At 40.7% G+C, this 15,484-nt stretch overlaps 1 protein-coding gene across 1 annotated transcript in view; it reads right to left on the reverse strand.

Moving 5' to 3' along the window:
• tmem168a (transmembrane protein 168a) overlaps positions 1-7,934 on the reverse strand; it is a 16,405-nt gene extending 8,471 nt beyond the window's left edge. Inside the window, exons 1-5 of the mRNA XM_020614368.1 lie at positions 7,864-7,934; positions 6,402-7,350; positions 5,905-6,180; positions 4,561-4,703; positions 1,757-2,034 (exon numbers count right to left, since the gene is read on the reverse strand). Coding sequence (XP_020470024.1) covers positions 1,757-2,034; positions 4,561-4,703; positions 5,905-6,180; positions 6,402-7,229 — 1,525 coding nt within the window. The 5' untranslated portion in view covers positions 7,230-7,350; positions 7,864-7,934. The remainder of the gene's footprint in view (positions 1-1,756; positions 2,035-4,560; positions 4,704-5,904; positions 6,181-6,401; positions 7,351-7,863) is intronic.
• Between the last annotated feature and the right edge of the window lie 7,550 nt (positions 7,935-15,484).

The following is a 15,484-nucleotide window of genomic DNA, read 5'->3' on the forward strand; positions in this document are numbered from 1 at the left end:
AGTACAAAGCTGCAAAGTACAGACTGAGGAAAGCCATCACAGTGGCCAAGAGGCAGTACAGAGAGAAGCTGAATGGCTTCTATTCTACTGTTGACTCTGGATGAATGTGGCACATCACAGACTACAGGACCACCACCAGCATCATCAGCTCCACAGACAGCCTGCCGGATGACCTCAACACCTTCTACACGTGCTTTGAGACCTACAGCTACAGCACAGAGAGGAAGCACACACATAGAGTAGTATATACCTGGATCACCTGCAGTATGCCTACCGGCCCAATAGGGCCACTTCAGACGCCATCGCGGCTGCCCTCCACCATTCCCCTTCTCCCCTGGAAAATGGAGACTCCTACATGAGGATACTCTTCATTGACTACAGCTCTGCCTTCAACACAGTTGTCCCCCACAAACTGTCCACACTGGGTCTGCACCCCACACTCTGTGACTTTTTGAATGGCAGGCCCCAGACTGTCAGGATTGGCAACAGGACTTCAGCCAGTATTATCACGAACATCGGCACCCGACAGGGATGTGTCCTCAGTCCCATCCTCTACACCCTGTTCACCCACAACTGTGTCACCTCCCACAAAGACAACATCATCCTAAAGTTCCCGGACGACACCACAGTGATAGGTCATGTCACTGGCGAGGACGAAGCAGCCTACAGGAGGGAGGTGGCCGGTCTGGTGTCATGGTGTGAGGACAATAATCTTACCCTCAACACAGACGAGACAAAAGAGATGATAGTGGACATGAGGAAGGACAGGAGAACTCATCAGCCACTGTTCATCCTGGGGCTCAAAGTGGAGAGGGTGAGCAGCTTCAAATACCTGGGCGTCCACATCATTGAGGACCTCACTTGGACACTTAACACCACACAGCTGGTCAAGAAGGCCCAACGGCAGCTGTACTTCCTGAGGAGGCTGAGGAGGTTTGGCATGTTGCCTAGGATCGTTTGCAGCTTCTACAGCTGTATCGTCAAGAGCATCTTGACCAGCTGCATCACTGTCTGGTATGGCAGCACTACTGCTATGGACTACAAGCGCCTGCAGAGAGTGGTAAAGACTGCAGAGAAGATCACCAGGACTCCACTACCCTCTCTGCAGAGCATTTACTACCACAGGGTGCGTAGGAAAGCTGCATCCATCCTCAAGCACCCCACCCACCCCTAGCACGGATTGTTCATACCCCCACCCTCCGGTCGGAGGTTCAGAAGTGTGAAATGCAGGACCTCTAGGCTGAAAAACTCTTTCTTTCCCTCTGCCATTAGACTCCTAAACAACTGAATCAGGATCTACCTCATGTAATTCCATCTGTACTGTTTACATACTCATTTTGCACATGCATAATTGCCCACTCACTGCTGAATATTTGCACTTCATGGCTTCCACGTAGCATATATTCTCTCTGCATTATATTGTGTTCTTGTTGTATTTTTATTTGCTTCCTTCACTTGATGCTATAAAGTGACTTAGATTTGTGTTACTGCCTATGTAGATTTGTGTTATTGCTGATCCACTTTATATTTCACTTGTATTGCGTAGCATTCATGTGGACGGCAAAGAATTTCATTGTACAGGGAAACACATTTCCTAACTGTGCATATGACAAACACTTTGACCTAAGAGTGCATCCCTAACGCATCCATAGAAATTGCATGAACGACATAAGACAGGGGATTGAAGACTGAATCTTCCAACAAGGTAAAGAAGAACTTCAAAGATAAGGAAATAATGTGGATGTCTGGCTCTCACCTGCAAGAGCCCAGGCCCCGGTGCCTTTGTGTGTGTGCCCACTGTAGAAAATCAGATAGGTGTCATGACGTGGCCCATCTGCAGTACGACGCTCCAGAAAGTCACGCAGCTTGGTCTGCACGGCCTCCAAGGTAACACCACCAGTGGAATAGTCGCAGCCAAATGTCTCAATCATGTGATGGGAGAAAAGGCGTTGCACATTGTTCAGTATACCTGTAGAGCGCAGATTCAACTGCTCTACCTTCTCAGGTGGTAGAAGTGTGGGCTGGCCATCAGCACTGGATAGAAGAGAGAGATGAGAGGAAAACAATTGGTTTTTATTTATTCTGATGGCAATTCACATTAGGTGTCTTGTCAGAAGCAGGGCTGGGGTGGAAAGCAGCTGAGAGATGATTGAGTGATAGTTTGACACACAAAGTAGCTTTTGCTTTGTTGGGGAAAGAGAAGATGAAGAGGACAAGAGGAGACCTGGTAAAGATGATGGAAGGAGGAGTGGTGGATCACTGCTTCAGCAAATGACATTAGCCTCAGGTGCAAAAAGGGAGTTGACAATGAAAGGAAAGTAAGGAAATGGCAAAAAGGGAGGGGATATTGTGGAAGCAATTTTTGGTTTTACTCTTTATGCATTAAACTGTAACTTAGTATGCATCAGAATGAGGTGAACCTTGTCACACTGAATGTATGAACTTTCAGCTTTTCTGCACAGCAACAAGATGTAGCGTAACCTGTCCTTGAAAGATCTACTCCCTCATTAGAGTATCTCTCTGTACCAGGACGAGGACCTCTGTCTAATGAGAAGCATATGTGTATGAATGTTATCAGTCCACATTCATTTCTTTTGATGCTTCCAAACCCTGTGTAAAGCTCATATATGTGTGACTGAGTTGCCTCTGTTCTTGGAGCCTCTCTAACGGACCTCTATGAGTCCTATTGTAGACCACTCCTATTTCTTGCAAGAAATAAAGGACATATCTATCTCAATTCTCTTTAAAGGTTGTTCATTTTAGTACAGGTATACAGGACTTTTCCCTTCACAGTATACAGAAGAGAACTGAAAAGGGTGACAAAAACAAAGTGAGACAGTTGAAGGCAAAGTACTTATAAAAATGTATATGTGTATGCATGTTTGATAATAATGGTGAACAGAAGGGTTAAAGCTAGGAACTATTCAGTGCAGCTACACACTTTTTTTTTCCATCTCTGGACTTTGGATATTATTCACATTCAAGCTGATGGCAAACTCATACTTCACTTTTATAAACCATAATTCAGCCATCATATTGCACCCTGTGCTTGCGTTATCACCTTCAACCTCACCTTGACGAGGACAGGTGAACGCTTATCTTATGTGGAAAAAAAGAGGACTGATTTTTGCTGCCAGTGGACAGATAAGTGGTTTGTATTTGTTGACAACCACAGGGCATGTACACCTCTGGCGTGTGATGTGTTCGCTGTACTTTATGCTGACACAACTTGGTTTATTTATTCTTCTCTATCCTGGAAAATCAGAGACAGTTTTCTTCAGAAATTTTGGCATAATGGTCAGGCCTGCTATAAAGACACACTGCACTTGTTAGAAACTGACATGATGCAACCTCCATGTGGCTAGGCAAGCTCACTTTTCACCTAAACCCAGTTAATCTTTTCAGATCTTATAGCGCCCAGGAGAGATGGCTTGTAGTTTGAGATTCCCTGTTACGATCTTTCTTTCATCCTTAAAAAAAAATCTGTCCTTTTTCCAGAGCTCTCTTAGGACTCCGCCCCTCCCTCCCACTTTCACAATTCCGCACGTTCCTTTGCTCTGTCTGTCCCATTTGCTTTTAGCACCACTGTTTATAACCTCAGTCCTCTCTCCTTGTGTTTTCATTCCCTTGTCTCATCCTCCCTGTTTTACCCTGTGCGCCTCCCCTTCTCACCCCTATCTCTCTAATCTCCCATGGGGCTCTTGTCATTGTAAAAACATGATCTGCAGCCATCAAACGGCCGATTATACACTGCCACATTCTCATCATGCTCTCAGTCCTCCCTACGGACCATGTGCATGCAGTATTGCATACAAATGTCCATAGATCCAGTAGGACATGGGCCTGCATCCAAAATCACCTGGAGAGTTGAACACCATAGCCTGGCATTCCCTGTGAGTGCTAAATATAACTATAAGCTAAAGAGTGGTCATTAATAAATTTAAAACTAAATGAGTCTCCAGAGGCCAGACTCTAGAGGGGTTATTGAAAATATAAACAGAAATGTATAACTGATAGCTAGCTTCTGCTGTTTATGAAGAGACACACTGACATCATTATAACTAACAAGGCTGTTCCAAAAAACTGAAAGGGTACTGGAAGAGGCATCAGCAGCAGCTTATGGTTAACTGCTCCAGCTCAACAACTTAATATGCTGCGGATGGAGCACTAGAAAGATCCCTTAAGGACACAAACATTAGCGGCATGTTTATCTAAAATTATTTGGTCTATTTATCCAGTTGATTTTGTGTTAACTGAGGACGAAGACAGAATGAGTGTATGTGTGCTGCGATTAGCTGAGTATCCAGAGAGTATAATTATTCAAAAAAAGTCTAAGCTTTTCAAATGCTGAGTTGTTGTTTTTTTTGTTTTGCTTTTATTAGATAGTTTAGAGTTTGTTTTACTTCTTTCTGCTGTTATACTGACAGAATAATACCTGACTACTCTAATCTGTTGCTGATTGTTTTTAATCAATAATCAGAATCGGTCGTTTCCAATTTAGGAGTGCAAGTTTGACTGTGCTAAATTGTACGCATCTCTATACTCCTGTGTGTCCAGTACCTGCAGTAAGCGGTTGGTATGACCAGGGCGTAGCCAACACAGGTTCCCCCCAGGCAGCTGCCCAGGTCGTGGAACAAGCTGAGGGTCAGAGACTCCAAAGGCAGCACCACAAGCAGAATGCTCAGAAACAGACAGTCGGAGGGCTGCAAAAAGCAAATGAATCAGAGTCACATTCATTCACAATTTACAGCTTGTACCAAAGAAATCAGACTCAGTTAATTGGTGGTGACACTCTGCAAGACAGTTCTATAATATGGGCCTGACACTGTGTTATTAAAGCAGGACAAAACATGACAGGGGAGATGCACTGCACTGTATGACAGCACACTAAACATGCATCACAAGTATCCATTAAAACAGAATATTGTACAACTTTGTACTTTCAGTTTCTTTATCTGAGAATGTAAATACTTTCATAGTTAAGAGGAACCACACTCGGGTCAGCAGACTACAGCAAAATGCCTAAAGTGTGCCCAAGTTGAAAAATGTGTTGTACTCATTCAGTGAACTTTTATGAAGTTATAACATACAAGTTACAGTATATTCCCCTGTGCCTACATACTGTAATATGTAAGCACTAAGTAGATAAAGCACAAAACTGTTGTACCAAATTGCAGTTATTTTGTATTTGTTTAAGTGGTTGACCATATAAAACTGCATTCTCATAGCACAGTAATAGCTGCAAAATGTCAAAAACCACACACACCAGTGACTGAAAAGTAACGTTCTCATAATGCAAGCGCAGACAGCTCCCACATTCTCAGGAAAATTTGCAACTAGCAATAACATGCAGATCTCAAATTAGAACACAGGCACATGAGACTCTTACAAGGTAAATGTTTAATAACGCTAAATAAATTATTGCTGCTCTTTATGCAAGTAGATAGGGATATTAAAGTGCTAATTAAATTGGTTCCGCATCAGCGCAGAAGTGCCTCAGCTTAGGGAGCTACTACTAACTAGACACTGCCACTATCACCTCTTTGCAGAGTTTATAACATGAGTGTAAGATATGTTTATAAAGGCCTTGTCATGAAGCACAAAGTGCTTAAGCTGTAGGGGAGGAATTAGAAGAGAGATACTAAACCAGGACCTATGAGATTTTCTGTGAAAGTCTTAACATCAAAACCTGCTGAATGCACCCATGAGATTTCTTAGCAATATAACTATATGACATCACTATAATAGTGCTTGCTATACTGGTAGAAATGTGACTACCACACATAAACAATAAATTAAATATATTATCCTTAGATACCTATCGACTAGAATATTTCATGATGATGATATTATTTCTGAAATGACTTAAAGTACAGCAGCACTGATCTCTCTTGTGTCTCCTACCTGCCAGGACACAGCTGCCAGTATGATGGTTGACAGCAGACAAAAGAACACCAGTCGTTCCGAAATAAGACAGAAGTGACGGATGCCCCTGGAGGCCATGACTTGGTCCAGACTGCGGGTACTGGATCGCTGGGCACGCAAGGCCTTCTGACACTCACTCAACTTGGTGTGAAAACCCCAAATTGTGATCAGGAGAATTATGTGGCAGATGGACCAGAAAAGGCCAAACAGACAGAAACCTGGGATCACCAGATACCACTGCTCCAAATTGCCAAGCTATGTAAGACAAGAAAGGTGTCATCAAACAAACCCTTAATATGTACTCAAGCTATCCTGTATTCTAATTCAAAAAACAGATTTCATTAGTGCCAACATTTTTGAGAAATTAAAGAGTTTGAAGAGCTCCAAATTCTTTAGTGAATTACACAAACACCAAAAGATTCAATTAATGATAATGTTAATTTTCTGACACACTTTTTGCCAAATGGTTAATGTACCTTTAAAGCTGCCAGAACAAAGAAGGCAATTTCAGTCAGACTCAAAGGCAGCAGGGACAATCTCCTCCACACGTTCCTCAGGGAGAGCACTTGCATCCAGAGCTTGTTGGGGCCCAGCCCACTGAAGTACACATCCAACACGGGCTCACACAGCAGTCTGCCCAAGTAGCAGCCTAAGGCATAAGGGTTTGCTGTGATGCCTAAGGCCTGGAAAAACACAAGAGATGTAATCAAGGAAAAACTGACCAGGTTGGGCAAAGCCAGGATGGATTTCATCCGAAGGTCCACAATGAGTGCCCCCAGGGCCACTACCAAGCCTATTATGGCCAATGAGTTGAGAAAAAACATGGTAGTGCTAGCAATACCAAATCCCAGGAGGTCCAGCAGCTCAGATGATGTTAGCAAGGTGGGTTCGTAATGAATCGAGCTGCATACTCGCTCAGTTATAGCCCATACTGCTTTCATAATTACACTGGCTAGGAGGAGATAGTTGGCGACCAGTTCTTTGACATTTGAATCCAACGCCGGACTGTGGAAGAAGCACAGAAGACCAAGCAAAAAGCCAAACCACAAATGGAACAAACTGAGGCTTGCATTCTCCATAGCAAAGTAGTAATGAAAGATGCAGGCCATCCCCAAGACAAAAAGGCCCATGATAAAGATGACCAGAATCACTGATTCGCTTGTCACTTCCCAGCGTACGTACATGCCCACGCAAACCGCAATCAGGAGGTTGACACTGGACAGATAACCCAGGCAGCGCACCGATGTAAACACGTCCAATTCCTTGGGCCCATTATCTGTCAGGTCCTCTTCCTCCCGAGCCATGGCTGACTTGAAAACAACTTATCCAAATGCACTTAAAGCTTCTGAAAGTCAGTTTCCTTCGGTCACATTCTCAACACTTGGAGGACTACGCATCTTGATGACACTGTGCAAAAATCAACCCCTGCGAACAATTAAAAAAGCAATGTTAATAAGGACGGCAAAATAAACTTATACAAGTTAACCTATTTACTTATATGTCCAGATACATGAGTAATATCTCGTTAGTTTTCTTCTAGTTCTATGACTAGATTTGTATTTATTAAAAATAACGTTACATGAATATACAGGGACGGCATATGGTGTAAACACTGTGTAGCAAAAGAAAATATAGATCACATACACAGATATGCAGCAAAATAATTGAGATAAATGCATCTGTTAACAAAAGCCTCACAGCATATTAACAAAATAAAGTAGCGACTGCGGCCCTGCTGTCAGTTTCTGACGATGTGGCACTAGCCGTGAAGTTTGCTAACTGTCATAGCTTCCGTGCTGAATTTTCGCTCGCGAGTAGCCAACTAAATAACTTTTTAATGCTGTCGTTTTAACTGTAAAAAAAAGCAGTAGTCCTTGTACAAATGTCAAAGTGAGCACTGTAACTATTATTTAAAAATAACACGTCAAAATTTCTTACATGCTGTTTATTTAGATGACAGCAGCCCTGCTTCAGGAAACCGGATAACAAACTACGGAACCTCGAAAGTGTCAAAACACAACAGTCGCGTTTAAGGAAGGGAATAATGTTTCAAGACGGTTTGCAATGCCATCGTAAGCTTTCATTAAAGATTAAGAAGTCAATTGCCTTTATGTTACTTCATGAAGTGTAATTAATTCGGTTTTTTTTAGATTAATTTTCACTATGTACATTTTTATGACAAGTTTGGTTATGTTTAATGTCCATTAATTAATGACCTTTTCTAACTGAGTTTTTTTCTTTAACTGATAGTTTTGTTGTTGTTTTTTTGTATTCTGTTATATCATGTTTTACATATGAGTTGGGAGTAGGTCCATGGTATAAGCTGGTGGCTTCTTAACCTGTCCTGTCATATTTGTTCTATCTTGTTTTTTTTTTTTTTTTTTTTGCACAAATAAAATAAAGAAAATCAATTTTTTAAAATCTCCACAATGATAATATGCCTCCATGATAGTTCATATCAATAAAAAATGTTACTTGCTTCAGTCCTTCAACTTGAGCCACAGACTTCTCCATGGGATTTGTAGAACAAGATAAACCCGTTGGCCTCCAGGATAAGAAGCCCATTTACTGCAATATTGAAAAGCCTGTTAAAAGGTTTGTTTAGGATTTTCTACTGATGCAATGTGATAAATGTAACAATCAAAGGAGCACCACGAAGCAGGCTTACGCAATACCCTGAGGCTATACTAAAGCAATCCATTGCATTCATGTTTTTGTTTTTTATGTTTGCATTTTTTCTGCGTGTGATATTGATATAAGGCACAATTGGCAACACACAGTGCTTTAGCCCCCTCGGTGTGTACGTGCTCAGCTCTTATTTCACACAGTGTTTGTGGCTAAAAGTAAGATGTAAACACACAAATGTACAACGATTTGTCATGATCAATAACCTCTAAAATTACATTGACCAAAAAATGAACTGAAATCTAATTCGTATTTAAGATCACTGAATCATGCTAACACTCTTACAGAAGTGAAGAACCAAGTTTTTTATTTTTCCATTTTTAGGGGATAACAGAACATAGTTTTCCATAACATAAGAGCTTAACTAAACACTTTCTTTGTGTAAAATCAGATTTTTCTTCCAAAAAAATGGATAGAAGATGCCTCAGATGATAAGGTAGTGCGGTGCCGGTTTTATTTCCCTGCATTTCTTAGATGTAAATGTTTGAAATGGAATAATAACCAGCTTTATTGGCAAAGTATGTTACAAGGAATTTGTTTCTGGTACAGAACCGATGGCAGCCATCTGCGGCGCCACCTCAGCCTACGGCTCTAACCATCGGGGGCAACAGGGGGTTCAGTGTCTTGCCCAATGACACTTTGGCAGGTGGACTGCTGGCACTGAGATTCGAACCTTCAGCCTTCTGGTTGGGAGATGACTGCTCAACCCACCGCACCACTGTCTCTTCCCCATGAACGAAACTATAATCTTTTCACATTATTATCAGCAGAAAATGGGTAAACGGGATCAAATTAGCTCCTGTTAGTATGCAGCAAATACTACGGTATATTTGTGCTATATAATTTTGCCTCCAGGGGTGTCTTGCACTTTGCACGACACACATAATTTTCTTTTTCAGAAAGGTTTTCTTTTGCAGCTATAGAAGTCTGTCTGCCAACATTGCTTGAAAGAAAATAAAAGAAAAAATGAGGAGGTGATCAACTGATCCTAATCCAATCTTGTTTATAACTAGTAGAAGCATTGCAGTACTGTGTCCAATGGGGATATGGAAATGTACTTCCTTTGGTCCCAAGACTGCAAAAACCTAGTGTTTAGGTAAAGGTATATCAGCTGTGAACATGCACAAGCAATAGCAACTTTGTTTACTGCAGATGGGGTCTATATGTGTAAGTGAGATATACTGTAAAGCAGAGGAATAACATCCCACAAGGGAAAGCTTTTCTCATGAAGATCAGACAGCTGCTTACAGTAGGTACAGGAGAGGCTTTCAGTTGATAATGACCAAGAGGTCATTAGAGCTCCTGCTAATTCCTTCCAGCATTCATTTATTTCTGGATAAAGAAGTAATACAGTGAAGAAGTCATGACATTTATTTAATTAAAGCCTTAATGTTACATTCATGCATAATTGAAAAATCAGGAGATCAAATCATTTCCCTAAATGTAGTGTGTGCAAGTCAGGTATAAGCAGTCTTTTCTAAAATTAAGTATAATGCCATGGCACACATCCTGATCAGAGCACATGGATGGTGCAGATATAAGAAGCATATAGGAGACTAAAGAAGACAGGTTCATCTGAATTATGCAGCAGCTACCTTCACCCTAAGGTTAGACACAGCTCCATACCACCTGCATGTGCCTGGCAACACAAGCTACTGGCATATTCACACACACACACACACACACACACACAAGCATCACAACAAACACATACACAACAAAGATGCTCTGAGCCTTATGAGTTTTAATTAACATTGGCATTGGTTGGGGGTGGCTGTGGCTCAGGAGATGTGGGGGGGCTTGGGAAGTAAATTCTGGGCTCTGGCACTGAATGCATCAGAGGTCATCATCCAAGTACAAAAAATTCTGGGTGAAGAAAAGAGCTGTAGTTTTAAAAGCCTAAAAAAGTGGGGGGCAAAGTAAAAAAAAAAGTTTAGTCCTAGTCTTTGGCTCAATGGGAATTTGATCTGTCAGTCTCTGTAAACATCCCTCTGCACATGCTGAAATGTAGCCATTTAATTGCAGAGTATATCCATCATAATAGTGCAGAATTTGGTTTCAGAGGAACTGAAACAGGACTAATTTTACATTAAAGACTAATCTTTAAATATAGGTCAAACAGTATAAGATGCATTGGTTCACTGACGTTACTTCATTTGCTAGTCAGGCAATAGAGTGCATCAGTGTCCTCCTTCATATGCTGTAATAGCACAACACATGTGTGGGCCCTCGGCTGCCAGGAGAGGTCTGTTCAATCAGAGTTTCATCTTCAGAGAAATCAATGTGATGGAGCACTGCACCCAAAGTGGATGTTAGGAGAGGCAGACAGCATCAGAAGCCTAAATCAAAAGCTGTTGGTGCTTAGTATATCCATCAAGGCTAAAATGAATTTCAGGGGGAAAAGGCCTGCTGCTTGAGTTAGAGGGAAAGAAATGGTTAGGGAGGTTGACAAGGAAGAGACTGGAAGAAGAGAGGAATATAAGCAGATAGAGCCACAAACCAAAATGAAGAAAATCTCTCTTCCTTTTAAACTGATTTAAAGTCACATTGGATGGTGGTGACAAAGACATTCTTAGAGAGACAAGGAGACAATAAGAACAAGGAGACAAAGAATAAAGCAGACAAAATTTGAGAATATTAATGCAATTTCCCTTCTTCTCCCTCAGCAATATTCAGATAAACTGATGACTTTCTGGGAAGACAGGAGGCACACTCAGTAGGCTATTGCAAAGAAGGATGTAAAAACAAACCCCCCTCTGCTGATTAATGCTGAATGGAACTGAAATCCACCACTCACAGTCACTTCCTGCTCAAAAGACAACGCATCTTCAATTGGACAAGAACAATTCCTCTTCTGCCAAGATGATGTGTCATTTCTCCGGGATCAGTTTAAACAGCTATTATGCTGCTTTATCCCCTGTCAGCATCATAGACATGATGCCAGTGCTGAAGATGAGACAGAAGACATCCATGTCATAATTACAATAGATGAAGATATTTGAAAGAAATTTAAAGAGAAATTTCACAAGTGAGGAAAGGTTTTCTATAATAACAGAGCTCTCTATTGACAGTGCTCTGCTTTATATTAGTTTTCATCTGAAAAGTACAGAAATATTCTGCTTCTTCATTAACATGAACTTTGAATATAACTACCAGTTGAGGGCAATCATATATTACCAGTTTAATTTATCCCTTTGCCTGAGATCGAGTGAAGCGTCAATGACTTTTTAATAACCCAACCTGTTCAGGCCCATTGAGCCGTGATGATAAAAAGTCTCATTCATTATTTGTGCCACCTGGAGGAAAATTAAAACTCAAATACCGAATCTGTTTGCACCATTGTGAGGAACGTTGTTGCATTGTTGTCCCTTAAAGTGGACTGTTCACCTCTGCTGGATGGATTTTCAATACGTGATCAAATGCGCTGATAATGGCATTGCTCATTAAACGCACACGGTTTCACAAATGAGGGATTTGATTTCTCTGGTCTCTGAGCTTTAATGTGCTTGTCTTGTAAATTGGCCTAGATTAGTCAGTGGTTTGTCAAGTGTGAACACAGTCCAGTTGCACTCACCTCCCCCCAGCAGATGGATATGAGATAAAGATTTGGTCACTTAATTTCCCTCCACTCCGTTCTGCAGTACACCCACCCCAGCACAAAGCTGGCTTGTAGAGGAAAATATGCCAGAGAATGGGGCAGTGTTCAGGAGTCTCGCTGTGCTTTCTCAGGTTTAACAAATCAGCATCTGTTTGCCAGTCTGCCAGCCAAAAACCTACTGCGTTCAACCTGGATAATGGAGAGAGTGGAGATGGAGTGCTGAGAACTAGAGAAGAGTCATCATATTGCTGTTGTGATATTTGCTGAAATGTAGACAACAGCAGTAAAGGTTAGAGTGTCGTTTGTTTTATTATTACTGTGTATTTTGCTCAAATGAAGCATTGTTCCTATAACCTTGGAATGTTTACACCTTTTATTTTTAGCCATACTTGTTACAACAGGTAACAATCCAGAATGCAAAAATAAAAAAACAAAAAAAACTAGTGATACGAGAAAGAATACAAAGTGGAGCAGGTTGTCGGCATGAAAGCAACGACAAACTAGCAAGGGAGTGGTAAGTGAGCTGTGTATAAGTATGGTGAAGGACTGAGTGAATGCAGCTGGTGTTAATTAAGGAATGTGTGGCAGGTGTGAAATGTGGCCTAACCAGGAACCGAAAAACAAAGAGAGGCAGGTGCAGCCCAGCAACCTGACAGTACTAGTGGCATACTAGTTGCTACAAATACAGTATTTAAGGTCCTTAGAAGATAAATGCTAATGACTTTGGTGATTCCTTAACTTTTCATGTAGGGCTATCAACAGCTCAGAATTTGAGCTTGCCCAGTACATTGGTTTATGACAAACTGTTGTGTTTAGTACTAATTAGAGCAGCAATCACAATTATTTTCACTGATTATTGATTAATTTGCTAATTATTTTTTCAAATAATTGTTTAGATTATAAAATCTATCACAGTTTTGTAAGGTCCATAGTGAGCTTGTTTAGTCTGCTCAACAGTTCAAAACTCGAACACCTTTGGTTCATTATCATACAAGACAAAGACAAGAAGCAAATCTTCACAACTGAGAAGCAGCCTAAAGACAACGTTGGGAGTTCTTGTTTTAAAATGGCTTAAACAACAAAGTTGTTGTGGATTTGTTTTCTGTTGATTGACTAGAAAATCAAGTGACTAATCATTTTAGCTCTAGTGAAAATGTTAGCATGTTAAAATGGTGAACATGTAAAACATATCAACCGCTAAAGATCAGTACAGCATGTTAGTAGATAGTTTCAGACACAGCAATGCCTTAACATCTTCAAGTCTGGCAATTCTCCCCATACCACTGCTACAGAAACCTTCATAGGAAATACTGTTCACCCAGTAATCTGAAGTGTGATAAATGAGCAATGTGTGACACATATTCAGAGAACTAAGTAGGTGTTGACACACAGGCAGGATTTGTCCCATGAATAGGGTGCAAGGTGCAAAATACTGTATGAGTCTGGTAGAAACCATACACCTTGAACACATAATCTGCAAACAAATGACCAAAGAAAAAGGACTGGGGGTTTGAATGCCTGTGCCAATAAAATGTTATGAAAATGTTGCTGTAAATGTGTTATCCACACCTTCTGTGCACTAGCTGATGATTCATTCCTCGGAGTGTAGTTTCACAGAAGACACTTGTAGTACACAAATGATCTCTCTTGCTTTCCATCACACTCCTCCTTCATTGTGTCACTCATTTCTGTGTCACTTGCACCTTGCTTTAAATCATTTACTCACTACCATGATTAATAATGCACACACATACAGCACATACACACACCTGTGGTTAAAACACAATGTCAAGGTGAGTGAGTGAAACACTTTCATGTATCATTAGAGCAGTGATAACAGCACAGACATAAAGAGAGAGATGCCTGATTGACCTGAAAATTACTTATAAAATACATCTACATAACCATAATAGATTATGATTGGGGGAATGTCATATAGGTGGATGTGTGTAGAGTAAACCTCTCTGAGTGATATTTTGATCCTAAAACCGCATTATGTGCAAAATTTATCTTTTATACCAAAGGTAGAACCACTGTCGACAAAAGTATTACCTTTAAGAAAGCTTAGCTTACTGTCACATTGGCATCATTTAATGTTAGCCCCTTCTGACTGGAGGGTATGGCAACCAAATATATACTTCACTTGCACTCCTACACAGGTACAACAATGTAATAAGTAAAAATATCAAACAAGCATTTGGAGAACACAGCAATAAGTAGTAATTCACTCAGCAACTATGTAAAATTAGCATGTTCCATCAGCATTCTTCTGATCTTAAACTACTACAGAAAATGAGCTTTTTAAAGAGCTCTGAATTCCAGACATGTGCTTTCATTGAAACTTACAGATGACATGCCAGCAAATAGTTACATTTAAAAACAAGATTAATGTTAGTTGACTTACATCAGTGGAGTTTAGTCTAAATATTCCAACAGATGTGTGCAGTCCATAATTTTCCCCTTTTTGTGGAAGCTCATTATAAACATCAAGCCTAAAATGCTTACTTCTCTGTGTAGGCTGCCCTTACATTATGAAGCTTCAGAAGGAATGCTAAATAAGGTGGTTAGCCTTGGCAACAGACTACTGACTTACATTTTTAAGTAGCCGGGAGATGTGTGTAGTTTGAAATGTTGTGTAGCTATCATTCACAGATACTGTAGATGTCACCTGGTTCTAAATGAACAAGACTTTTTCATGCTCTCTTTAATAAAGCACTCTGACTTTAATTGAGCCATCAGTGCCAGTTTAACTATTATTTGTCAGCTGTGTATATCTATGCTGATATTATATGCATGGTTTAAAGATAGGAGGCCTACACGGGGCATGTGCAGCCTCCTTTTTACAAACTTTCCTGAGTCACCAGCACATCATAAAATGCTCAGATGTGCTGTCAGAGCCATTTGCAGTGATACACAAAATTGTCCTGAGTCATTCTCTTGTTGAAGCTTCCAGTGGCATTAGAAGAAGGACGGCAGTCACTACAAAGAGAGGCAGAGAGAGAGAGAGAGAGAGAGAGAGAGCACTGTCTCCACAGCAACATTCTATCACGAAAACCTTCCTGGAACAGCTTTTATGATCTTGAGTGATTAAGCATGTGTTTTAGTCATTGTGAGCTCTCAGCCTAACAAAAGGTGGAGGGAATAAAAAAAGAAACAGAAGGAGTAGGATGGAGAGAGGAGATAGAGAAAAGAAGAAACGTATTTTTAATGCCAAATAAGAGATTATTTCTCTTAGACTAGATTAGGAGAACACTGGACAGAAAACAGGGATTTTGC

The sequence above is a fragment of the Monopterus albus genome, unplaced genomic scaffold, assembly GCF_001952655.1.
Source record: "Monopterus albus unplaced genomic scaffold, M_albus_1.0 scaffold145.1, whole genome shotgun sequence".
Taxonomy (NCBI): domain Eukaryota; kingdom Metazoa; phylum Chordata; class Actinopteri; order Synbranchiformes; family Synbranchidae; genus Monopterus; species Monopterus albus.